Source organism: Dreissena polymorpha, chromosome 7 (genome assembly GCF_020536995.1).
Source record: "Dreissena polymorpha isolate Duluth1 chromosome 7, UMN_Dpol_1.0, whole genome shotgun sequence".
Taxonomy (NCBI): domain Eukaryota; kingdom Metazoa; phylum Mollusca; class Bivalvia; order Myida; family Dreissenidae; genus Dreissena; species Dreissena polymorpha.
Window position 1 is genome coordinate 81,885,423 of NC_068361.1, and position 27,933 is coordinate 81,913,355.

At 36.5% G+C, this 27,933-nt stretch overlaps 1 protein-coding gene and 1 long non-coding RNA gene across 2 annotated transcripts; both read left to right on the forward strand.

Moving 5' to 3' along the window:
• The first annotated feature begins 467 nt into the window (after nucleotides 1–467).
• LOC127836899 (serine/threonine-protein kinase Nek7-like) lies at nucleotides 468–27,775 on the forward strand. Its single transcript, XM_052363545.1, has 9 exons — nucleotides 468–749; nucleotides 1,586–1,764; nucleotides 6,586–6,648; nucleotides 10,077–10,187; nucleotides 11,067–11,283; nucleotides 13,561–13,655; nucleotides 16,870–16,983; nucleotides 25,431–25,532; nucleotides 26,980–27,775. Exons 2-9 carry the CDS (start codon nucleotides 1,591–1,593, stop codon nucleotides 27,271–27,273), a joined length of 1,170 nt encoding a protein of 389 aa, XP_052219505.1. The 5' UTR covers nucleotides 468–749; nucleotides 1,586–1,590; the 3' UTR covers nucleotides 27,274–27,775.
• LOC127836902 (uncharacterized) lies at nucleotides 3,696–5,180 on the forward strand. Its single transcript, XR_008028988.1, has 2 exons — nucleotides 3,696–4,049; nucleotides 4,195–5,180. It is a non-coding gene; the product is annotated as an uncharacterized LOC127836902 (long non-coding RNA).
• Nucleotides 27,776–27,933: the final 158 nt, after the last annotated feature.

The following is a 27,933-nucleotide window of genomic DNA, read 5'->3' on the forward strand; positions in this document are numbered from 1 at the left end:
CTCCAGGACTCCGGGGTTCACTGGTTCGAGCCCTGGTACCGGCTTCTTTTTTTCCTTTATTTAATTTTATTCTTGATTTTTTACTGGAGCTTTAAAGATCCAATGTTTACATTTATCAATATAAAGCATTTAATGACAAACTTCAAAATATGCCAAAATCTGTGAAAAGGCCCCTTTAATATAAGTAACTCACTACGATGGATTACTTGATACTTAGAGATGTTGTGTTCCTGTGGCAGCTGAATTTTGTCTGTACAAAAGCCAGTGAACCACACGAATAAATGGTCGCTTCTAAGACGCTATGGACCCCCCCCCCCCGCCCCCCCCCCCCCCCCCCCCCCCCCCGCCCCCCCCCCCCCCCCTCCCACACGCGGACACAACATATAACGTGTATTCTCTCATAAACGCTAGCAGCGCGGGTATCAATGCGAGGAAACCGAGAACTACACATGTCGTTGTCAAGAAATCAACGCATGCGCAAACTCAATTCCGGATTTTTCGCAATGTTTATAATTTTTGGATTGAAATCGAATTAAATAGCCACGAAAAGCCATACCAAGCGACTTATATATAGCATAAGCATATACAAATATCATTCAATCGATTAGTTATGTAGATAAACTGGATGCTTTCATTTGTAAATAAGTAGCACACATCAATTAAACTCTATTGGGTGGTGATCAATAAACCAATTAGGCAATTTATTAATTTTGCAAGGAGTAATCTGACGTTGCTCCAGTCTGGTCTAGGTAAGTGGACAATTTCCTTTGTACCAATCGTTTATTTTACAATATTGTTTCTATTCATTTGGAGAATAACTATAATGAAAGAGTGCATTGATAAGATTTTTTGGAAAATCCTAGTTGTTTTTTTCTGATTTAAGGATTTTGTGCTCTTGCAATGTCATAGTTATGCAAACTAATGAGTTTTATATCATGTTTACACATGAATGTCTTTTTGAGCCATCACCAAGACCCATTTAAAGTTTATATAACGATTCAAGTAAATGTTTTTTATTGAACACATCTTAACTTAATTTATATGACAACCCATGGGAAAGATGTCGGACTTCTGAGATTTCCAATAAAATTTGCAGAGCAAGAGGTCTGGTATTATTCACGAAACGTTCTGTCCTCTTTTCCAGGAACAGAAAAAAATTCTGTAAAACTTTGTGTTGGGTTAAAATGAAAACAACGCTATGAATATTAAAAGGACTTTAGTGTTTACCAACCCGTCAAACTTGCTATATCTTTGCCAATGCCTAAAAAACAGCTCTAATTGGAATTCTTAGAACCAGTCAAATATTGCACCTTGCATGGTGACATAGGCTACACAATAAGTTTTTGAATTGAATTTTACTGGTTTGAATCTAAAATTAATGTATTTAGAATTGCTTAACACTGTGAATGCCGAAGTGATAAGTTTTAAGTTATCAGACCTCATGTCCTGTGAGTTTTCTGTCTTTCGCATGGGTTAGAATGATACAATGAACCAATTTTGGCATCATTTAACGGGGTGTGTGCATTAAGTACATATGAGCATGGAAAATCTCTCACTTATTTCGATATCTCCTTTTGATTTCAAGTCACCATGGCTGACATGACAATGGAGGCAGATGCAGGGGACCAATCAGAGAGCAGCAGTATGTATGGTACCCTGGATGCATTCATCATCGATAAGAAAATTGGCAAAGGCCAGTTTTCAGAGGTTTACAGGGTCATCTGCAAAGCAACTGGCAGTGTTCTTGCTCTAAAGAAAGTACAGGTACTTTACATGTTTAGGTTAATATAAAAAAACATGCCAAATTGTACAGCACCTTCTTAAAGGGACCTTTTCACAGATTTTGGTATGTATTGAAGTATGCCATTTAATGCTTTATATTGATAAATGTAAACATTGGATCTAAAAAGCTCCTGTAAAAAAACAAGAATTAAAGAAAGAAAAAAAAGTAACCCTCAACTGGTCTTGATCTGACCCCTGGAGTTAAAGTCTATCACTCATTCACTGAGACCACTTGGCCATCCGTGCTGATACAATGAGTGATGTATTTATACTTTATATAAGCAATCCTCTTAGTATCACAAAGTATAACAAAAACAACAGAACTCTTCAAATTATTTAATTGTTTGCGTTGTAACTTTTTATAAGTTTCAGGTTGTTAAATCATCAAAAGATGCATATAATGTATATTTTAGAACATGGTAATGTTCAGTATTACTGTTTCCTCACAAATATCTCAAGTTAACTACAGCAAAAATTTCCAAATTTGCAACATTTTTTTTTTATTTTGTCAATTTACCAAAACGTGAAAAGGCCCCTTTAAATGTCATAAATCTAGGAGTAGGGGTATGGGGTTTATATAGGAATGCTCTTGATCATTCATTCATTCAGTCTTTCTGTCTGTAACACTTTCTTTGCTGCTCTGTATCCCCTATACTCTTTACGCGAATTTAATGAAACTTGCCTTAAATGCTGAGAGCATTATCACAAAATGCCTTTTCAATATCAAGGTTGAAGTCTGAAGATCAACGGTTTTAGCCTCCATTTTCATGTCCTCTTTTTTTGAGGATTTTCATGAAACTTGGCTTAAATGTTTAGGTGATTGAGAGGAGACTGCTTATTAGACAGTCACGCCTGCCCAAGGTCAAGGGAATTCTTCAAGGTCAAAGTTTTGAGTCTTAATTTTATGTGTCCATTCTCTACCTTTTCAATGATTTTCCTTCATGGGATGTAAAGGGCAGGGATTTCAATAGATTTTAAAAACCAGGAGTCAATGACCCCTGGACTAAAATTTTGATGAGTCAAATTGAAAAATGCTGGGGTCAATTTTGAAGCGCGTACATTGTGTTTTTGTCTGTATTATTCAATTTTTTAGATAAAAATATGCTCTAAGAGTAACATAATATCTTAAACAGTTATATTGCTTTATTAAATAGCAATACCATGATAAAAAAACACAACATGTTTTAATGAATTGGTACATTAAAATCTACTTCCTTTTAAAACATTTAAGTCTTTTAACACATTTAAGTAATTTAAGATATGTACCGGTAGCACCTTTTCATCACATATTTATTGCCATTATGTTATCATCATCCCTATGGTAGCTTTTCTAACAAAACACAATCAAAATGCATGGAACATCTAGTATATCTATTACTGTTTATCCGAATACTACACATGTCCGAAATATGTTAGTATAAAAAATGAACTGTGATTCCAGTTAATATAAGATGGGTGTTACTCATTATTATCGGTGGATTAACACACTGACAAAATTCGCTGGACTTACTAGTGGATCTACGTTATTAATAGACCTTTGATCAATTTAGTTTTTTCTTTAATTACTTTTGCTGACTTACTTTAACCGTGCCGTCTGCAAGTTTGCAAAAAAACCTGCAATTATCAGATGGTCAATCAATTATCACGTAATCGCTGCTGCTAATTACCCAGTTAGTGCGCACGCACTATTTAGAAGGTGACGTGTATTGGAGGAGTTGAGATCAGATAAACAACGCCCAGGGTATTCCCTCGATTATAGACCGAGTTTCAAATACTGAAACATTAATTTCAATTAGGAGCACAGTGGGATTTATTACCATGGAACTCGAGATGTTAACTGACTGACGCACGGGTCAAATTTTCGATGCGTCAAAATGACGCACGGCAGAAGAAAGGGTTGCGTCAAAGACAAGTCATTTTTATACGCCCGTCTATGACGGGACGTATTATGGTATACCCCGCGTCCGTCCGTCCGTCTGTTAATGTCGTACGCTACGTCAAATATCCTTTGACAGATTTTCTTCAAATTTTAACACAATCTTAATATTGATAAACCCTGATCCCCTTTCGTTTTTGACGGAATTCTGAATTGTCGTTCCAGAGTTATGGGACTTTGTTCGTCAAAATTTCGTGATTTCATTGAATGTCCTACTGTAGCTATATAAAAATGTTAAAGTTGTTATAACTTTGGTATGCTTGGACCTAGAGTCTTGAAACTTGACATGAAGGTTGGCCAGAACTAGTAAGTAACCACTGGACATTTCAAGGTCATTCATTTGAAGGTCAAGGTCACTGTGACCTTGAATGTAAAAATGTTAAAGTTGTTATAACTTTGGTATGCTTGGACCTAGAGTCTTGAAACTTGACATGAAGGTTGGCCAGAACTAGTAAGTAACCCCTGGACATTTCAAGGTCATTCATTTGAAGGTCAAGGTCACTGTGACCTTGAATGTAAAAATGTTAAAGTTCTTATTTCATGTTATAACTTTGGTATGCTTGTACCTAGAGTCTTCAAACTTGAAATAAAGATTGGCCAGTACTAGAAGATGACCACTGGTCATTTCAATGTCATTCATTTGAAGGTCAAGGTCACTGTGACCTTAAATGTTAAAATTGTTATAACTTTGGTATGCTTGGACATAGAGTCTTCAAACTTGACATGAAGGTTTGCAAGCACACTTAGATGACCACTGGTCATTTCAAGGTCATTCATTCTAAGGTCAAGGTCACACAAGTTCACTGTGACCTTAAATGTTAAAATGTTAAAATTGTTATAACTTTGGTATGCTTGGACATAGAGTCTTCAAACTTGACATGAAGGTTTGCAAGCACACTTAGATGACCACTGGTCATTTCAAGGTCATTCATTCTAAGGTCAAGGTCACTGTGACCTTAAATGTTATTGTTGTTCATGTATCCTACCGTAGCTCAAATATCCCCCGATGGATTTTTTATACGCCCGTCTATGACGGGACGTATTATGGTATACCCCGCGTCCGTCTGTCCGTCCGTCCGTCCGTCCGTCTGTTAATGTCGTACGCTACGTCAAATATCCTTTGACAGATTTTCTTCAAATTTTATTGATAAACCCTGATCCCCTTTCGTTTTTGACGGAATTCTGAATTGTCGTTCCAGAGTTATGGGACTTTGTTCGTCAAAATTTCGTGATTTCATTGAATGTCCTACTGTAGCTCAAATATCCTTCGATGGATTTTTTTCAAATTTCAACACAATCTTAATATTGATAAACCCTGATCCCCTTTCGTTTTTGACGGAATTCTGAATTGTCGTTCCAGAGTTATGGGACTTTGTTCGTCAAAATTTCGTGATTTCCATGCTCATGTACTTATAAAATAAACCATGTATTCAAATACAAATAAACTGAAGTAAAAAAATGATTCAAAGGGTTATTTATTACCTTACTACTTCATTGGCGAACGACGGGCGTATCATGCGCTCATGGCGCAGCTTTTATTAATTTGCTCACGTCAAAACGCAGGATTCTGCGTCTATTGAAATCCCTGTAAGGGCATTGAGACGCTGTGAAGATGGAATGGATCTGTCATGCCGTTTCATGATCCAGGTTGTTAAAGTCATTGTTTAAAGTCTCATACCAGTGTTTTTTTTTCCTTCTTTATAAAGTACCGGAAAATGGCACTTTCCCAATAAGGAAAAATTCAAATTTTCCAATTACTGTTAAAAAAAATCCAATTCAAGGTTTCCAAATTTTTTTTATTTTTTTTTATGCCTGTTAGGGTGGCATAAATTATAGCAGTTGAACTGTCCATCAGTCTGTCTGTCAGTCTGTGCGTCTGTGAGAAAACTTTAACATTTGCCATAATTTTTGCAATATTGAAGATAGTAACTTGATATTTGGCATGCATGTGTATCTCATGTAGCTGCACATTTTGAGTGGTGAAAGGTCAAGGTCAAAGGTGAAAAAAATAATAATTCAAAGTGGCGCATTAAGGGGCATTGTGTTTCTGACAAACACATCTCTTGTTTCTAAATAAATACAATGCAAGATTGAGTTAGTTTCCCTATGCAGCTCTATGGCTTAAACCTAAGTAAATATTATATTGACAACTTGACAACACTTAATGCTCTTACTGCATTTTCTACTTTGAAGTCAATATATTTTATAATACAAGTTACGTTTTTTAACGTCGCCATTATGGAATCTGAATAACAAATTGAACTCGACATTATGCTTTTGGTGCGTCACTTTTATTAATTTATGACTATTTGTAATTAAAACACTGCCTAAACTGATAAAGGGTGGATTTACTTCACTTGTTTAAAAGAGATGATTTGACTAAACTTTCAACATGTAATATTGCACTTCGTAGCTTGCGACCCGAACCGGTATTGTTCGCAGAAACTTTGACCCGGATCTGCGTGTTTTTTAATGAGCCGCAATTTCGGGTTTTTTCGGGTACCTGTTTGAGCACTATTAAATACCAATTTGGGAGCAAGAAATCAAATACACTTAATTCCCAATCTGAAGACTTTTCCACGCGTATTTACCCAATTTCAGCCTATTTTCAGGGCTTTTTGCGCCTATTTTTCTCAATTTGTTCGCCACCTGTACGTTTTCCAATTGCGCTAAAAAAATAGCTGCATACTTTTTGTGTTCATTCTAGGGAAGAATGGAATAAGCGTTTTGCTGGTTTTTGTAATTAGGCAGTTTTTGTATTAAAATTAGATCATCTTTTGTGTTAATTGTAAATTGATTTTATTCTTAAGGAATTATTTCGTGACTCAATTCAAATCATATTGCTAATTATTGCGTCATCTTTCCAGATCTTTGAAATGATGGATGCAAAGGCCAGACAAGACTGCAAGAAAGAAATAGATCTCCTGAAGGTAATTACCAGTATTAAAATGAATAGCAAAGAAAAGAAAAAAAATATTACAAAATAGACGCTTACACTAATCACCTTTTTACTGATATGGCTGCAAAGTGAGGGTCATTTAAAAATAATAACAAAGGTAATCAAAATATTACTTAATAGTAATATGAAACAGCGAAAGATAACTGTCTTTGCATGGACATCATCATCTCAAAGTTCTATCACATGATTACCCCATCTGAGTCAGAACAAGAAAATGATGTAAACATTTTGTTTATGGTTATGTTGTTTTTAGATGTGACCTCTTACAAATTTTACAAATTATAATAATATTTGACAAATGAGAATAAAATCAAAGTAGGGTATAGTGAGGAAACACAATAATTCTATTATTTTCTTTGGTTATTTCTTGTGTCTCTTGGTAATTCGATTGGCAAATAACATAGTTTTGTCATGCATAAATGATATATAGAGAGTAGTACTAGTTCATTTCTCAAGGTACTTTCCTATGCCTTTGAATTATTTACAGGTTTGGAGTAAGGCTGGAATACAAAATTAGTGCCATACATGTACATACTTATCCATATCACTGAGCACCTTGTACATGTAGAAGCCAACTCCCATGATGCATATGAAATGGGCTTTATTATGCTCCCCCCAAAATTTTTCGGGGTAGCATATAGTCGCCGCTTCGTTGTTCCGTTTGTGTGTCCGTCTGTGCACAATTTTTGTCCGGGCTATTTCTCAGCAACTAATGACCGGAATTCAATGACACTTTATGGCAAGCTTTACTACCAAGAGGAGATGTGCATATTATCAGGGGGTTCTGGTCGGATGATTTTCACAGAGTTATGGCCCTTTGAAATTTTCCATTAACTGTACATATAGTGCAATTCTTGTCCGCAGGGATCATATCTTTTTCGGTTTTGTCGGTCCTAGACCGATTGGGGTCATGAAAGACCGATTGAAAATCCCAAACAGTCGGTCCGATTCTGTTTGCTATTAAAATTCCCATGTCATGAAATCGATTACACAGTGTACATGTTTACACACCCTAATGACATTCTTATCTCGATTAGGTGTGATAAACCATTCGCTGCAGTCTCTAAACCGGTCAGGACCGGTTAATTGCACGTCAGACCAAGAATCAAAACCTTGTGAACAGCGGATTAAAGACGCATCCGAAAAGACGCGTATGAATGCACGCGCTGTACATACACTGTAACTAAACAAAACATGCCGATACATTTTCCACCAGCGTAATAATCCGGTAATATAATTATAAATGAAAGTCGCGGATCTGATCGACAAAACAGCCGAAAGTTATTTTTATGGGCGGAACTTCAAATAAAATAGTACATAATAAAAATAATATACATTGAATAAATCTTTAGTAAAACCGTGTAAGAATCGAAATAATTCGTGTACTTTATACTTTGTTGTTGAATTACTCACGAGCTGAAAATTAGATGCGTGGTTTCAAATGCTTCGCTCTCGTGATTAAATCCCTACGCATCTAAACTATCGGACGTGGGTTATTTGACAAAAAATTATTTCTTAATTATTTGGTTTGTTGTTGTCAGTTGCCAACCTAACCTACGCACAGACATTTGTTTGGTTCAGTGCATGTTTGTAAGATATTATCGAGTCGACAACAATTTAAAACATCGGTATAGACTTACACAGATTAATAATATTGACAACGATGAAAAAAGTCTGATAAAACAGCACACGAAACAACAATGAAATACCAAATGATAAAACCAGTTGAGAAAACTCGTTCCATTTAAAAAAAATGCCTAAGGTAATTTTACTTGTACATGTATTATACCACCTTCATGAATGGCAAAATCAATGGTATATATTTTAACGTAATTTGTCATGATTTCGGATACACATTTTCTGATACTTTTCCCCATTTATATCCGGACTGATTGATGTTGCAGGAAAATATGATCCCTGCTTGTCCGTACTATTTCTCAGCAACTAATGACTGGAATTCAATGAAACTCTATGGGATACTTCACTACCAAGAGGAGATGTGCATATTATCAGCGGGTTCTGGTCGGATGATTTTTCACAGAGTTATGGCTCTATTTGAAATTTTCCATTAACTGTACATATAGTGCAATTCTTGTCCAGGCTATTTCTCAGCAACTAATGACCAGAATTCAATGAAACTCTATGGGAAACTTCACTACCAGGAGGAGATGTGCATATTATCAGCGGGTTTTAGTGGGATGATTTTTCACAGAGTTATGGCCCTTTGAAATTTTATATAAAAAAATTATTGTCCCCCAACTACTGTGCCCTCAAGACGTTTCCTTTTATCTGAATATATAGTGCAATATTGTGACAGAAAAAAACCTTTGGGCAGCATCACCTGTCTTCGACGGTTTCTTGATGAAGTACATGTATTGTTGGTGTTCAACTTGCCATGTTTGGTTTACAGCAACTTGATCTTCCAAATGCATACTTTATCTTCATTTGGTGAAAGGACCTGTCCTATTTTGGGGAGTTATTTATGAACAAAACAGAGGAAAGGAAAGAAATTTTCCATTTTAAAATGCAAAACTATGGGGAAATTACAGCACTCAAAAGACATTTTGTTAGAAAAAGAATGGGTCTTTATTAGAAAGGTGAAAAAAATACCTGAACTTTCATTTGTTCTAATGCAAGTCTGACAATGTTCTATGAATAGTAACTCAACCATCCCAATGTGATCAAGGCCTCAAGTTCTGGATTAGATAAAGCATATTGATATTATCAACCATGTTACCTTCACAGCAACCTCACTGTCACTCCAATATGAGTTAGTTCTAACCGATGTCTGACAATGTTTTGTGAACATCAACTTAAAAACCCAAATGTGGTCAAGTATATTTATGAACATGTTCAAGGGGCCTTTACTAGAAAGAAGAAAACAAGACCCAGAAATTTCATTTGTTGTACTTGTTAATTCATGCCAACTTTGTTTATTGTTCTGTTAACAGCAACTTAACCATCCAAATTTGATCAATATGAGCCTGACTCTGTGAAAAGTGGTTTCAATGCATTTGAATAAAGAGTCGTCCCAGATTAGCCTGTGCAGTCCACACTGGTTAATCAGGGACGTCACTTTCCAACTTAACTGAATTTTTGCTAAGATGAGACTTTCTTTAAACAAACATTATCATATCAGCAGAAAAGGTTATCCCTGTGCTAATCTGGGCCGAGATTGTACACACATGCATTAAACTCCCTTATCACAGAGCAAGACTCATTTTAAGTCACCATGTTCTGTTCACAGCAAGTTTTAATGTGTGTCTGACCATGTTCTGTTCACAGCAAGTTTTAATGTGTGTCTAACCAGGTTTTGTTCACAGCAAGTTTTCATGCATATACGACAATGTTCTTATCACAGCAAGTTTTAATGCATGTCTGACCATGTTCTGTTGGCAGCAACTGAACCATCCCAACGTGATCAAGTACCTGGAGTCATTCATTGAAGACAATGAGCTGAACATAGTCTTGGAGCTAGCGGACGCTGGGGATCTTTCACGGATGATCAAGGTTAAAAATATGAGCAGTGCTGTAGGAAAATGGGACTTAATGCATGTGTGTAAAGTATTGTCCCAGATTAGCCTGTGCAGTTTGCACAGGCTTATCATGTACAACACTACGCTTTTATGTATTTTTTTAATGACGTCTGTTTGTTACAAAATCCAGTCACGTTCCTTATTAGCTTGTGCAAACTGCACAGGCTAATCTGCGACAACATTTTACGCAAAAGCATTTAACCCAGTTTTCACAGTATGAGTCTCATTTATATTTGGTGTTTATAAAATTGGTGGCTGGGGGTGACTTATGAGTTTTTAAGACTATATTCCAGTTGAGTATAACAGATATCTTAAATACTTAGCAACAATCGTTAAAAATTATGTATGTGTTTTGAGTTAATTGTAGAAAGTCTTCCACAGATTATGATATGGATGTGATTTAAATTGTTTGGATTTAAATGTAGGAATGTATGAAATGCTTATAAAATGTATGTGTCAATGTTTAATTGTCAGAGTCATGGTATATTTTGACTGTGTACGTGCAAACAATGCTGTATTTCCTTATTTGAGCCTCCTTCTGGCAAATCCAGACTTAATCCATGTGCGAAAAGTGTGTTCCCAGATAAGCCACTGTCCACTTATATCAAATATTTCATTTAAAAGAGGTCTCTACTAAAAACAAATCCAGTCTAGGCTAAAGTGTTGCCCTCTGGGAGGACAATTTATGCACGTGCATCAAGCCCTGATTTGCCAAACTGCGGTGCATGTGTATATAATAATACAAATCCTTATATAGTATGCTTTGACTGTGAACATTCTTAATATGCTGGATGCATTTATATTGTTATTCATTTTGGAGTTTTAACTGTAATACCATTGCCAATTCTTCAAGCACTTCAAGCGGCAGACACGCATGATTCCCGAGAAGACGATCTGGAAGTACTTCATACAGATCTGCAGCGCGCTCAACCACATGCACTCTAGGCGCATCATGCACCGCGACATCAAGCCTGCGAACGTGTTTATCACAGCCCAGGGCGTAGTGAAGCTTGGTGACCTGGGGCTGGGCAGATTCTTCAGCTCCAAGACAACGGCCGCACACTCACTAGGTACAGGTTGTTTTTTTGTTCACCATTTTAGAAATGGGGTTGGGGCACCTAATATTGGGAAAAATAGCGTTGTTTGAAAAAATATTGGGAATACATACATACATACATACATACATTGGGAAATTCTTGTTTTTCTTTGCCAACAAATGCTCACAAATTTAGAATAAGTGTTTTCAAAAATATATTCACTAATGAATGATGCAATTTTTTTTACAATATATATATATATATATATATATATATATATATATATATATATATATATATATATATATATATATATATATATATAATTATTTGAAACCTTTGATTGGGAATTTTAGGCAGTCATTTGGGAGTAATACATATACTTTTTTGAGCTTGTCATTTTGGAAGAATTTCAGCCCAACATTTGACGGAACAAAAAATAACAATTGCTGTCATCATCAGTTTTCAATGACAATCAAACAATGATCAGTCGTCTGTTGTTTGTGTCTGCGTTAAATTTGTGTTTTTTAACTCTTTAAAGTAGGAAGTGCATAGAAGTTGCACTGTCAGTCTTCACGTTTTTGCACAATGTCATGTCTCAGCCATAACTTTGCCATTAATTGATTGATTTTGGTGTTAAATAACACAAATCTGCAATCATAAGACATTTCGGTTGTAATATTTGTCTCCATACCTCAAAGGTTTTCTTTCTCAGCCATAGCCTTGCCATACAGTGTACATATATTGATGGATTTTAAAAACTTGGAACAAATGCAATACATAACAAGAAGACATGCTGCATGTAAAATAAGTTTTGGTTCCACAAAGGTCAAGGTGGGTTTAAGAGTTCAAAGATTTAATTTGGCCCTTAAACAGCTTGTGCAGTCTGTAACTTTGTCATTCACATGCAATTTTTGGGGAATTTACCAAGTTTGAGGACCTTAAAAGGAAAGACTGTGGCGTTTACCACCTGGCTCATAACCTGATAGGTTAAGGTTATACTTAGTGGTCAAAAGTCAAATTCAGCCCATCAGGGGCGTCCATTATCCAGATTATTTCGGAAATCTGGATTTCAGCCTACCAGGGTCTCTTTTGAGATCAATGTAAATCCAATTAGATATTTTTTGTGGGGGTGGGGTAGGGTAAAATTTGTTTGAAAGCGCAATCATTTGCAGTGATTTTTTTGCTCAAAATTACAGCCAATTTTCGGCTGCTTCCCAATTGCAACAAAACAATGCACATGTTGGCCATCATGAAATATTCTAAGTGATCGATAAGCAAATGAAAGCAGTTCAATATCATATTGTAAAGCAATGTGTTAACCAAATTATACATTGATTACGTATTTGGTAGGTAAATGGTTTTCAGTTTTCGGTATTCAAATGGTATGCACATTTTATTTTATGTGCAAAACACATACATTATTCAGATTTAGTTTTGAATACAGCATTTTTCGATTTAATTTATGTTTGATGTTTTAAATAAACAAAGATAGAATCGAATGTACGCGTGTGGTTATATGACGGTCTGATTTATAATATTAAGCATAGTATTCACCAGACATTGCAAATCGAAAGACTATATTATAAAATAGTACAATTAAAGAGGGCGCGAGGGGGGTACTGCCCTTTATCACCGTTGGGGACCGGCGTCCCCAAACCCCCCTGCCTAATTTTCTGGATTTTAAATTTGGAACAATTGACACCCTTTAGCCATTAAAAGGTTTATTTGACATGAGCTTAGTTTTGGATCAGATTACCATTCTGTAGGCATACATGTAAATGCTCTTTTTACATATGTCTTATTCTTTATGATTTTTTCCTGCAACATAATAGTAAAATGTTTATATATTTACTTACAGTTAATCAACCACAATGGTCAGAAACCTCTGCTACTAATAATACAAGAGCAGTCTTAAATTTGAGTGTGATCAGGATGCCAAACAATTTAAGAAACACAATTATCAAATGTTGATAGCATTCAATAAAAAGTTCAGGTACTCGATGTAAAAAGGTAGAAACTTTATCAAGACTTTTATTGTAGATATTACCCTTGGAATGGTTGCGCTTTTAAATGATTGTTAAAATGATGTTGAGAAGATTTGTAATAGACTCATTAAGCTCAAAATTTTCTGTAGTATGTACAAAGTGAAGATAATGATGAACAGCAAACAGCATTTAACCTGAACAGTCTGCAAGTACATGTAACTCGCAGGCTGTTCTTGTTTTAAACTGGTTGCATACAGCCATTGGAGCTTTACATCAGAGTGAGAAAGGGTTTAACGCTGCTAATGTGACATATGGTTTTCAGTTGGCACTCCTTACTACATGTCCCCTGAAAGGATCCATGAAAATGGATACAACTTCAAGTCCGATATCTGGTCACTGGGGTGTCTTCTCTATGAGGTAAAGTAAGCGTGCCTTGTTCACATAAAATGGGACTTGATGCAGGTACGTAAAATGTCGTCCAAGATTATCCTGTGCCATTAGCACATGCTAGTCTTGGACGTTACTTTCTGTTCAAATTGGATTTTGTCATGAAGAGACATCTTTAAAGGAAACATATCATACACCAAGAAAATATCATCCCTTACTAGCCTGTGTTGACTGCACAGACTTATCTGGTGTAACATTTTATGCACATGCATTGAGCCCAGTTTTCCTAAAAAGCAGCACAATTTGTATCCACTTGTCTTTGAATTATTGAACACAATTATTGCAATAGATTTTGTATAGTTTAACTTAAATTTGTTTTCTGTTGACTAACTGTTATTACCATCATAAACAACAAATACCCAGGAATTTCAGGCCCCTGTAATTAACAATTTAACTGTTTGCCAACTTATACAATTGTTCACTTAAAGATTTTTTTTGTTCATAAATGCATTTTTATGCCCCCCTTCGAAGAAGAGGGGGTATATTGCTTTGCTCATGTCGGTCTGGCGGTCGGTCGGTCGGTCCGTCCACCAGGTGGTTGTCAGACGATAACTCAAGAACGCTTGGGCCTAGGATCATGAAACTTCATAGGTACATTGATCATGACTCGCAGATGACCCCTATTGATTTTGAGGTCAAAGGTCAAGGTCACGGTGACCCGAAATAGTAAAATGGTTTCCGGATGATAACTCAAGAACGCTCAGGCCTAGGATCATGAAACTTGATAGGTAGATTGATCATGACTCGCAGATGACCCCTATTGATTTTGAGGTCACTAGGTCAAAGGTCAAGGTCACAGTGACCCGAAATAGTAAAATGGTTTCCGGATGATAACTCAAGAACGCTTAGGCCTAGGATCATGAAACTTGATAGGTAGATTGATCAGGACTCGCAGATGACCCCTATTGATTTTGAGGTCACTAGGTCAAAGGTCAAGGTCACAGTGACCCGAAATAGTAAAATGGTTTCCGGGTGATAACTCAAGAACGCTTAGGCCTAGGATCATGAAACTTGATAGGTAGATTGATCATGACTCGCAGATGACCCCTATTGATTTTCAGGTCACTAGGTCAAAGGTCAAGGTCACGATGACCCGAAATAGTAAAATGGTTTCCGGATGATAACTGAAGAACGCTTATTCCTAGGATCATGAAACTTGATAGGTAGAATGATCATGACTCGCAGATAACCCCTATTGATTTTCAGGTCACTAGGTCAAAGGTCAAGGTCACGGTGACCCGAAATAGTAAAATGGTGTCCGGATGATAACTCAAGAATGCTTATGGCTAGGATCATGAAACTTCATAGGTACATTGATCATGACTTGCAGATGACCCCTATTGATTTTTCAGGTCACTAGGTCAAAGGTCAAGGTAACAGTGACAAAAAACATATTCACACAATGGCTCTCACTACAACGGAGAGCCCATATGGGGGGCATGCATGTTTTACAAACAGCCCTTGTTTTTTAAATTTTCATTTGTAGTGTATATTTAAAATTTTCAGAAAGTCCATTTGTGTGATTTAAATTAACATGTGTACACATATGTAAACAATGCAGTTATAAGCCATGCATGTTTTTTACAATAAGCTGAAATTCCCGGATATATGTAGTTCACTGTAATTGAATTCTAGTAAGTGTGCAGATATAGACCTTATTATGCACTGTGAGTATATTTTCATATATGAAGTACAGTACCTACTGATATTTAAATTGGAATTTTTTCAAATAGGTTATTTAGATTAATTTAGTTCTTTCTACTCCTTATACAGGGTATCCTAATCTTTAGTTGAAAATACTAAAAAGTTTATGTACTTAGTGTATTAACCTGTTCAGTGCGGGAACTGAATTTTTAAGGCCTTTGCAAACAGTTTGGATCCAGATGAGACGCCACAGAATGTGGCGTCTCATCAGGATCCAAACTGTTTGCTAATCTGATAGTATCTTTAGAAAAAAATCGAAGAAAATGCTAATTTTAGAAATTCAGCAGACGACATTTAAGCAGACGACAAATTTCCCAGCATGCAAAGGGTTAAATACTGAACAGCTATTGATTAGCAATTTAAAAACTGCATTTCCAAAAATTTGTCAAATGTAATTGTTATTTATCAAGTAAAAGTGTATCAGTTGGTTCAAATATACTTTTAATTATAGGACGTATTTCACTATTGTTTAATAGAAAATTAAATAAAACATTTCTAGAGATCTTTAGTACATAGTATTTAATAAGTCTTTGTTTTGTATGATATGAAAAGAAGTATTCATTTTCAGTTAACAATGAAGTTAAAACATTCAATGTTGCAAAATTTGAAACAGGTAAATTGTCTGTTTTCAATAATGATATTCATGAGCGTTATCACACCAAAACCAAACTGTTTTTATTTTATTTTGTGATGTTGATATAACATTTTAACATTTATCAAATGAATTGAGGAACAGTGAGTTATTAGGGTCATTTTTAAATAACTATTTATATCACCATATCAGCTGTTGTCATTCTGACGATGTGTACATCCGATTTTTTTTTATTGGACGGCTCAAGTTTAAACAACATTTCCATTTTTTTCTGACTCAACTGCAAAAAAATCTTTGTTATCTTTATTGTGTTAAAACAAGGTTTGCTAAAAGGCGGTTGACATATAAGCCTCACATTTAAAACACACTTGAACCCTTTACCACTTAGATACGTATTTGGACGCATTGGTAGTCCCTTAGAAAGTTATATTTAATGAAAGACCTTTCTTGCTAGATTCAAGTTTTCAAGGCTTCATTTCCAACCCTTAGATACTGATGAGTAGCAAACAGCATAAAACCTGAACAGACTGGGAGTAACTGGGACAACATTTTACCAACATGGCCATTAAAGCTGTATTGCCAAAGGGAGGCTCATAATATGAGTCACGTTCTGAGAAAACTGGGCATAATGCATGTGTGTTTAGTGTTGTCCCACATAAGCCTGTGCAGTCTGCACAGGCTAATCAGGGACAACACTTTATGCCTAAACTGGATTTTTGCTAAGAAGAGACTTCATTTTAATGAAAAATGTCATAAAAGCGGAAAGTGTCGTCCCTGATTAGCCTGTGCACAGTCTAATCTGGGACAATACTTTGACTTTACGCACATGCATTAAGCCCAGTTTTCTCAGAACACGATGATATTAAACATGATTTGACCCTATTTCAGATGGCGGCCCTTCAGTCCCCTTTCTACGGAGACAAGATGAACCTGTACTCTCTGTGTCAGAAGATAGACAAGTGTGATTACCCGCCCCTGCCCTCCGATGTCTACTCTGATCAGGTGAGTGTTGTTTGAAGGGTATTATCCTGATGAAGGCGTAAGCCGAAACGTTGATAAAAAAGGAAAGAAAAAAATATGTGTTTTTGTTGGATTTATCATACTATATTGTTTGAAGGGCGGCACACCTTTTCCTGGACATAAAAGGGAAGATTTTTAGCTCACCTAATTGCTCTTTGTCCGTCTTCCGTCCGTCCGTCGTCCACATTTGGTTTGTAAACACTCTAGAGACCACATTTTATGTCTGATCTTCATGAAACTTGAAAAAGAAAATTTTTCCCAATGATATCTCGATCAAGTTCGAAACTGGGTCATGCTGGGTCAAAAACTAGGTCACTAGGTCAAAAAAAAGAAAAACCTTGTAAACACTATAGAAGTCACATTTCATGCCCAATCTTCATGTTACTTTGTCAGAATGTTTGCCTTAATGATATGTTGGTCGAGTTCAAAAGTGGTTCCGGTCCGTTGAAAAACATGGCTGCCAGTGGGCGGGGCAGTTTTCCCTATTTGGCTATAGAGAAACCTTGTAAACACTCTAGAAGTCACAATTTTTGCCCAATCATCATGAAAGTTAGTCAAAACATTGGTTTTATTGATATCTCGGACGAGTTTGAAAATGGTCCAGATTGGTGAAAAAACATGGCCGCCAGTGGGCGGGGCATTTTTCTCTATATGTATATAGTGAAAACATGTGAACACTCTAGAAGTCACATTTTTGGCCCAATTTTCATGAAATTTGGTCAGAACATTTATTTCCTTGATATGAGAGTTGAGTTTGAAAATGGTTCCGGTCAGTTGAATAACATGGCTGCCAGGTGGGTGGGGCAGTTTTCCATATTTGGCTATAGAGAAACCTTGTAAACACTCTAGAAGTCACAATTTTTGCCCAATGATCATGAAAGTTGGACAAAACATTGGTTTTATCGATATCTCGGACGAGTTTGAAAATGGTCCAGATCGGTGAAAAAACATGGCTGCCAGTGGGCGGGGCATTTTTCTCTATATGTATATAGTGAAAACATGTGAACACTCTAGAAGTCACATTTTGGCCCAATTTTCATCAAATTTGGTGAGAACATTTGTTTCATTGATATGAGAGTTGAGTTTGAAAATGGTTCCGGTCAGTTGAATAACATGGCAGCCGGGGGGGAGGGGGGGCAGTTTTCTTATATTTATATAGTAAAAAAAGCTTGTGAACACTCTAGAAGTCACAATTTTTGCCCAATCATCATAAACTTGGTACAAAGATTGGTTTTATATATAACACATAATTAATGCCATAATTATTGCCCTTAGATTGTCCAAATTTTCATTATATTATACAAAATCCTTGTAAACAGTCTAGAGGTCACAATTTTGTTTCAGATTTTATGAATCTTGGTCATAATATTTATTTTTGAAAGCAAAGTTTGATGTTTGGTAAGGGGGGTCAACTCAAAATATAGGTCACCTGGTCAAATCTTACAAAAACACTCCATATGCCAAAGTTTTGGTTCAATAATGATGAAACTTGACTAGGATGTTTGTCTGGACAATATCTAGGTCAAGTTTGACGTTTGGTAAAGATTGAATGAACCGACTCCTCTCAGGTGAGCGAACTAGGGCCATCTTGGCCCTCTTGTTTTTCAAATTGTGATCTTTTTTCAAATTTGGATTGTTTTTTAACATTTTGCTTCGAGAATGAGTCTGAATAAGGGACCGGTAGATATGTCACCAAAAATCATGTACTGTAAGCACTTACGTACGAACAATATGAATCTTGAGATGCATCAAGTCGAGAAAAACCTTAGTAAAGATTGCCTTCCTACATTGATAGCAAATATCTGATTGCCATTGAGTCAGTAAGTGCACCAAAGTATGCAACAATGACACAAAGAATGAAGCAATCTGGTGTCAAAATATTGTTGCATGTATGTACAATGAAATATTGTCTTTCTGAACGATTGAGGAGTCTTTGTGAGAAGAAAATGCATTATCCAAGCTCTGGGCAAACAGGATGTAATGCATGTGTGTAAAGTTTTGTCCCAGATTATCATTCAAAGTCTGCACAGGCTAATCAACGATGTAGTTATCCGCCTTAACTGGGCTTTCTATTAGAAGAGACTTTCTTTATTTGAAAAATTTCACCAAAGGAGAAAGTGTCATCCCTGACTAGTCTGGCTAATCTGGGACTACACTTTATGCACATTGATTAAGCCCTGTTTTCCTAGAGTGGAGCTTACGTCCTTTGTTAGCAAAGATATGTTCACTTGGTAATTGTAAATTGCCATACCTTTGCCAAGCATAGTCAGACAAAATGTCAATATTGTAATTAATCTTAGTTTTTGGTCACTCGTAACTTTAGGACACACCCGTTTTTAGCCAAAATAATTATTTTGCGGGACTCTTTGTCAGACTTACAGGTTTCCTACTATATTTAATTACTCTAAATTTTTGGACAGTTTGTTTTGCAATGCCATTTTACCTGAATTCATCTGTTTTTCGCTTTTCTGAAGACTTATTTTTAAAACTGCATTAAATTCATAAAATCTGGCAGATGAATCCCTTAAGGCAATTGACCAGTACGTTTGTGATATTGGGTAAATAACTATGTACATGTATACAGGAAAAAGACAATGGTTTTTCCAAAAAGCTTGAAAAGTGAATCATACTTAAAAGTAATTCATAATAAACTGTTGTTTTTTTAAAAAGCACAACAGTAGTTTTTGTCTGCCCCCATTTGAGTTGCAAGGTGGGAAAACAGGGCTGAATGCATGTGCATAAAGTGTCATCCCAGTACTGTGAAACCATTTATTTTCGCCAGCAGCAAATTTTGTCATTTTTTTTTAAAATGACGTTTTCGTCAGCACTTAAATTCGCCAATTACTGACTTTGAAAAAAATATAAAATGCTTCAGTCAATATCCGATTTGTTTGCAAAACATGTCCGAAATATATCGCGGTTGCGATAAATCATAGTGGGGAAAGAGTCTTTTGTTATCAGGTGATAAGTAATTTGTCCCCATTAGTGTATTAGTGTATCATTATTATGATAAGCACATTAGTGTGACCGAATAACCGTTAACGAGTGTTTGAAACATAGAAGCCAGTTGTCAATTGGTCTTATTCATTTATTATCATGGCCAAACTAATAACAATCTTACCTTTATCGGCGCAAATTAGTACAATAATTTTCGGAAGTGTAAAATTAACAGTGCATTATGGGACAGCGGTTTCTTAGGGCACAGTTCAGATTTAATTGTAACAACCAGTGGATGAGTGAGTTTAAATTAGATTGAATGCAATAGGATAGAAAGCAGTGTTTTATTGCATCATTGTCAGCCTTTCAAAAAACGTCCTTTCCGGGGATTTCCTGAAAATCACGCAAAAATAAAAGTGAATTTCTGTTAACAATTACCCTATGTTTGGATGGAACTAATGGTCATAATTGCTAATTTCTCTTTACCTGTTACGTTTTCAATTGCAACAAGTAACAATGATTTGAAACATGTATCGTACAACCTGTAAAAGCTGTAAATGATTAAAAGATCAATAGCCCTTAAACAAAGCACAAGCTATTTTTCCACCAGTCCTGTATTGTAGTTAAACGCAAACAACAAACACAAATTAATATGTTTTGCATTTATTTGTAATCAATGCGGAGAATGTATACAAGTCAGATGTTGATCACACATCATCATCTTTTAATTTCGTTTATTGTCGTTGATCCGGATCCGCTGCGTAGAGGCTGTATAATCTGCAACAACACTGAAAAACACTATACACACAATAAAGTTGTTAACAATTAATGCTAATCATTATTATTCTACCTTAACGAAGTCAACGCAGTCGAAACAGCTGTACTGCTCTCGCGTTTTAGAGCAATGTCACGTGTCAGTTAAGTACACTGTGTAATCTACACCCTTTTGTTGCAAAACCAGATTTATCTTGATTACGTAACAGATGGAGTATGTAAGCGTGGATTACGTTGGTTTTTAGTGCCTCATACCTTTGGTAATTCAGTCTTAAATTATTCAAATATGGGACATAATTGTTTGTTAGGATCTTGAATTCGTCAATCGGTCGACTGACGATATACACGAAAATTAATGTCTGACGATTAGTAATGGTTTCACAGTAAGCTTATGCAGTCCACACAGACTGATCTGAGGTGACAATTTAAGCACATGCATTAAGCCCTTATTTCTCAACTGCCCCCAGATATGAGCCTTGCTCTGTGTAAAGGGGGTTTAATGCATGTGATCGTAAAGTGTCGTCTTAGATTAGTCTGTGCAGTCTGCAAAGGCTAATCAGGGACATCACTTTCTGCCAAAATTGGATTTTTGCAATTAATAGACTTTACTCATAGTTATGAGTAAATTTATTATTCTCTATTCTCAAAATACTATTAAAATCTCATCATCTTTATAACCCATATCATCATCATTATCATTATCAAACAAATAATAAACCAAAGACAAAATAGGAGTGAGTGCTTGTATTTGACAGGACTTTCAACAAATAAATGCAAAAAACAATTCTTCTGAAGCCCGTATATGTTGTATGCGCAAGGGATATAGACCTCAACGGCACCGCTCAGTTGAGGAATCTCGAGACGACTGGAAACGGTGTAACATCTTTGTTCAGGTGTATAAAGAACTGAAACGATACTATTTAAATGCTGTAGGGCATGTAATTATGAATACTTCACATACACATGTGTGTCATGTGAAAAAGTGCAAATGTATTCATAACAATTAGACGTCAAGTATATATCTCAAAAAAGAGTTACTGTTTGAATAAACTGATCCCCGCCGATGCCCACAGTGCACACAGGACGCCCCCAATGCCCATCAATCACGCTAACTTGCTTAAATATTATAAATTAACAAATGTGAAACATTAATTTGTTCAAAGAAGCTGCTAATATCTGCAAGATTCATCTACCACCACCAATCAAGAGAAGTGTACATGACTTCACGTACACCCCATACAATACTCAGTAGTAATAAACGATTCAGGTAAAACCGCGAGCGGGATACGCAACCCTACTGCCATTTTTGTTTTCTTATTTTTTCTTTTAATGGCAGGGGGACGTATGAGGACCCATGGCTCGAGACCGGTGTCTAGGTGCCTTCATCACCTCCCGAAACCTCTAATTTAGAGAAATCTACAAATAAGCAGCTATTAAGATACTGTAACATTAAGTATTTTATAGTAAAAAATGTAATTCAAACATTATCAATTCATTGCGCAAGTTAACATAACAAACAAACATCAAAAGCATCCTGCACACACCCCGGACATCAGCAAGAAACAAACAAATCACTCAAACCATAAAATCCATAAAGCATCTATAAAGAATGTTGATAAATCATAAATATTCCGAGAAATATAGAAATGCATATGACGAATTTAACAGCTATATTAAACCAACTTCAACATCAACCAGTCACACCAAAATGAAAATATTAAGTAATCGTACAATAAAAATGTCTTTAAAATTAAACGTTCATTACGAACGACAACAAAAAATAATAACACTTGACATTTAAACATACCAATATTTCAATAAGTATGCTGGAGGTACTTTCTCCAGGAAGTGAGAGTCTCGAAAAACATGACACCCATAACTTAAAAGACCTCATTCAAACACAATATTAAGTAACAAATGAGTCAAAATAATCAAGAAAACATAGCTGCTTCAGACTTAAATGAAAATACACCCATCGTCTTTCCTAGTAAAGAAATCGGTTCGTGTTAAGATCCCATCTCACATGGACTAAAAACCGAACTGAAAATATACTTAATATAGACTTTATAATAGCAAAATTATAAACATAAAAGCAATGTTACCAATTATTTAACCATACATATGTTCATTAAGGGCGGGCGGGCGGGGTTATCACCCTTTCGTTTTCTTGCTCCATAACTTTGCCTGTCAAAAACAACCCTCGAATGGCGTCTCACTAGATGTGCAAATGATATATACCCCAAAACGAAAAACTCGTGCGCTTTCGCGCTAAAACATGCACACAAAACCCGTGCATTATACGCGCTAAACCATTACCATATTCTCTCTTTTAAATAACACGTATTAAACCATACTATACCGTATTTCTCAAACCGAGAATAATTTCATTTTTGTAAATAAAAAATACCATAAAAGCAGAAAGTGTCATCCCTGATTAGCCTGTGCAGACTGCACAGGCTTAACTGGGACAACACTTTACACACATTCATTAAACACCCTTTTCACAGAGCATGGCCAATATATATTTGCAGCTGCGTAAGCTGGTGGCAATGTGTATCAACCCTATACCTGAGCAGCGGCCCGATATCTCCTATGTATACCATATATATATGTATTTGCAGCTGCGTAAGCTGGTGGCAATGTGTATCAACCCTATACCTGAGCAGCGGCCCGATATCTCCTATGTATACCATATATATATATATGTATTTGCAGCTGCGTAAGCTGGTGGCCATGTGTATCAACCCTATACCTGAGCAGCGGCCCGATATCTCCTATGTATACCATATATATATATATATATATGTATTTGCAGCTAGGTAAGCTGGTGGCCATGTGTATCAACCCTATACCTGAGCAGCGGCCCGATATCTCCTATGTATACCATATATATATGTATTTGCAGCTGCGTAAGCTGGTGGCCATGTGTATCAACCCTATACCTGAGCAGCGGCCCGATATCTCCTATGTATACCATATATATATATATGTATTTGCAGCTGGGTAAGCTGGTGGCCATGTGTATCAACCCTATACCTGAGCAGCGGCCCGATATCTCCTATGTATACCATATATATATATATATATGTATTTGCAGCTGCGTAAGCTGGTGGCCATGTGTATCAACCCTATACCTGAGCAGCGGCCCGATATCTCCTATGTATACCATATATATATATATATGTATTTGCAGCTGCGTAAGCTGGTGGCCATGTGTATCAACCCTATACCTGAGCAGCGGCCCGATATCTCCTATGTATACCATATATATATATATATATATATATATATATATATGTATTTGCAGCTGCGTAAGCTGGTGGCCATGTGTATCAACCCTATACCTGAGCAGCGGCCCGATATCTCCTATGTATACCATATATATATATATGTTTTTGCAGCTGCGTAAGCTGGTGGCCATGTGTATCAACCCTATACCTGAGCAGCGGCCGATATCTCCTATGTATACCATATATATATATATGTATTTGCAGCTGCGTAAGCTGGTGGCCATGTGTATCAACCCTATACCTGAGCAGCGGCCCGATATCTCCTATGTATACTATATATATATATATGTATTTGCAGCTGCGTAAGCTGGTGGCCATGTGTATCAACCCTATACCTGAGCAGCGGCCCGATATCTCCTATGTATACCATATATATATATATGTATTTGCAGCTGCGTAAGCTGGTGGCCATGTGTATCAACCCTATACCTGAGCAGCGGCCCGATATCTCCTATGTATACCATATATATATATATGTATTTGCAGCTGCGTAAGCTGGTGGCCATGTGTATCAACCCTATACCTGAGCAGCGGCCCGATATCTCCTATGTATACCATATATATATATATGTATTTGCAGCTGCGTAAGCTGGTGGCCATGTGTATCAACCCTATACCTGAGCAGCGGCCCGATATCTCCTATGTATACCATATATATATATATGTATTTGCAGCTGCGTAAGCTGGTGGCCATGTGTTTCAACCCTATACCTGAGCAGCGGCCCGATATCTCCTATGTATACCATATATATATATATGTATTTGCAGCTGCGTAAGCTGGTGGCCATGTGTATCAACCCTATACCTGAGCAGCGGCCCGATATCTCCTATGTATACCATATATATATATATGTATTTGCAGCTGCGTAAGCTGGTGGCCATGTGTATCAATCCTATACCTGAGCAGCGGCCCGATATCTCCTATGTATACCATATATATATATATGTATTTGCAGCTGGGTAAGCTGGTGGCCATGTGTATCAACCCTATACCTGAGCAGCGGCCCGATATCTCCTATGTATACCATATATATATATATGTATTTGCAGCTGCGTAAGCTGGTGGCCATGTGTATCAACCCTATACCTGAGCAGCGGCCCGATATCTCCTATGTATACCATATATATATATATGTATTTACAGCTGCGTAAGCTGGTGGCCATGTGTATCAACCCTATACCTGAGCAGCGGCCCGATATCTCCTATGTATACCATATATATATATATGTATTTACAGCTGCGTAAGCTGGTGGCCATGTGTATCAACCCTATACCTGAGCAGCGGCCCGATATCTCCTATGTATACCATATATATATATATATGTATTTGCAGCTGCGTAAGCTGGTGGCCATGTGTATCAACCCTATACCTGAGCAGCGGCCCGATATCTCCTATGTATACCATATATATATATATGTATTTGCAGCTGCGTAAGCTGGTGGCCATGTGTATCAACCCTATACCTGAGCAGCGGCCCGATATCTCCTATGTATACCATGTGGCCCAGGAGATGCATGCTCACTTCCAGGTAACTTGGACTGCAGGCTCTTTTAGGGGCCATTTAGAGAAAAATGCAAATTTCGGAATTTGGAAGTTTTTCATGCAAAAAATCCACTGATTTGGGAACTAATTTAATATAGTTAATAATTCTTTATTATTATGTAACTTATAAGAAAAAATTATATATATTATAGTTATATACTTTATTGGATATAATTGAAATAAAATTGAGATGTAATAATCATTAGACACTAACATATATTTATTTTGTTCTGAATCAGGATTTCTTTTCAATCTGGATTTTTTTTTTATTTGCTTTGGGAATTGGTCTGTTGAATTGACCCATACATACACCAGGAATCAGCCTGGACTTATCAGTTTTCAGTATAAAACGGATATAGCTGAAACACACAGTATCAGTTTTGGGACTTCCTTTGGTCTGTAGTGGGTCAGGCATTGTCAAATTTAAGCAGTGTGTCAACTTTTAATTTAAAGGACATCTGTTCCTTAACCAGGAAGCAGATTTGAATGAAACTTTAGAAAAATGTTTTTTGGGTGACCCTCTTTCTAAGTTGTTCAAAGCGTTTTTGTTTGCTGCATGTGAAGTTCACCAGATCTAAAAGTTGATCTTTTTTTTTTTTAATTGAACAATCTTTTCTATAACTGCAAGGGTCACTGGTTTGATATTTGTGTGTACTATTGTCTAGTGGTGGTCTTTTCTATCTAGGTTTGTTGAAATCATGGCCCTGGGGTCAACATTTTCCATGGACTTGTGGTGACATGTATGTAACTTACAATCTCTGAAGCCAGGGTTCCCAGGGTTGTGATATTTTAACAAGGGTTTATCATTTGGTGTTTAACATGTTATATTGGTTGTCTACTAAATTTAAAATCATGCCCTTTGGATAGAAACTTGCCACATTGCTGGGGTTGCTAGATGTATATACACTTGTAAATTAAATACATGAAACATTGTATCACATATCACAAGTGTCAGTGGATCATTATTTGTTGTGTAATATCTTCTAGTGGTCCTCTATTAAGTAAGTTTGTTCAAAACATACACCTGGGGTCAGAAAAGATCCCACCCTAGGGGTCTAGGGAATGTAAAGATGAAAATTGACATGGATCATATTGAATTAAATAGCTTTGTTACATCTCTGAAACCATAAAGCACACAGAATTGCTATTTGGTATATGACATAGGATTGTTTTCGTTTATAAAGATTATTCATGTTTTGCCCCTGAGCTTAAAACTGGTGGAGCCTACTTGTTCAGCTCTTGATGCCTGTGTTGTATTCATTGATTTGATAGTATTTTTTTGTAGTTTAAACATATTTGTATTTTTAAAATCGATGGTTAAAAAGGACTTAAAAAGGGGGATAATTTGTAATTAAATTGTTTAAATGGATATGTATATGAAGCTCTTCTTGAACAGATTTTCTCCATTTTATTTGTTCACTTCTCATTCAAAGGGTCAGGCTCAACAACATCAGCTACTCATGCAGCAGCAACAACAGTTGCAACAGCAGCAGCAGCGCCACTTTCAGCAGCTTTCCCCCGAGCAGCAGCACCAGCTGCTGGTACAGCAAGGCAACATCCAGATAGTGGGGGCACAGCAGCTCTCCCCACAGCAGCAACAAATGCTGTTTCAGCAGCAGTATCAGCTTCAGCAGCAACCACAGTACCAGCAGCAACAGCAGCAGGCGTTGTTGCAGCAGCAAATGCTCCAGAAGCAGGGCACGGCTGAGAATAAACAGATGTTATAAGCAGGGCTTCTTTTTGCCATCTTTGTGAAGCAGCCTCTTGCCCCTCAATTTGTAAAAAAATTAGTAGCAAACATTTCAAAAATGTGAAACAAATCGTTGCATATTTTCCAAAGTTGCGAAAATCTGAGTAGTGAAATTTGCAATATTGTAAAAATTAGACTTTTTGTTAAAAATCACCATTCTCCAAGAAACAAAAAAAGGCCCTGCTAGGAGCGACGGATAATGTTTGTGGCGTCTGTTGGCTGTGCACATCGTGAAAATGTTGTTTTTTCCTGGCTGCATGACTTTTACAAATCTTACTTGCAATAAGCCTCCTTTTAGGAAATTGGGCTGAATGTGTGTTGGCAAAGTGTCCTCCCAGATTAGCCTGTGCAGTTCCTATTTTATGATATTTTTTATTGAAAAGAAGTCATTTCTTAGGAGAAAATGAAGACATTTCAGATAAGGCATAAGGTGTCAACCCAGATTAGCCTGTGCTGACTTCACAGGCTTATCTTAAACAACATTTTACGCACATGAATTTATCCCAGTTTTCCCAGAACAAGATCCATATGAAAACGTCTCTTCATGGCTGCATGACTAATTCACGAAAATTACTTGTTATAATGATGAGCTTTTTATAAGTTATAGTTATATCTGGCGCAATAGCCGGGCTTCAAG

Excerpts from the sequence above, each read along its gene's own strand:
- LOC127836899 (XM_052363545.1), top strand. The coding sequence starts at position 1,591 with ATGGCTGACATGACAATGGAGGCAGATGCAGGGGACCAATCAGAGAGC. Across the intron at positions 11,284-13,560 it reads AACGGCCGCACACTCACTAG|TTGGCACTCCTTACTACATG; the intron begins GTACAGGTTGTT and ends TATGGTTTTCAG. Across the intron at positions 25,533-26,979 it reads AGATGCATGCTCACTTCCAG|GGTCAGGCTCAACAACATCA; the intron begins GTAACTTGGACT and ends TCTCATTCAAAG.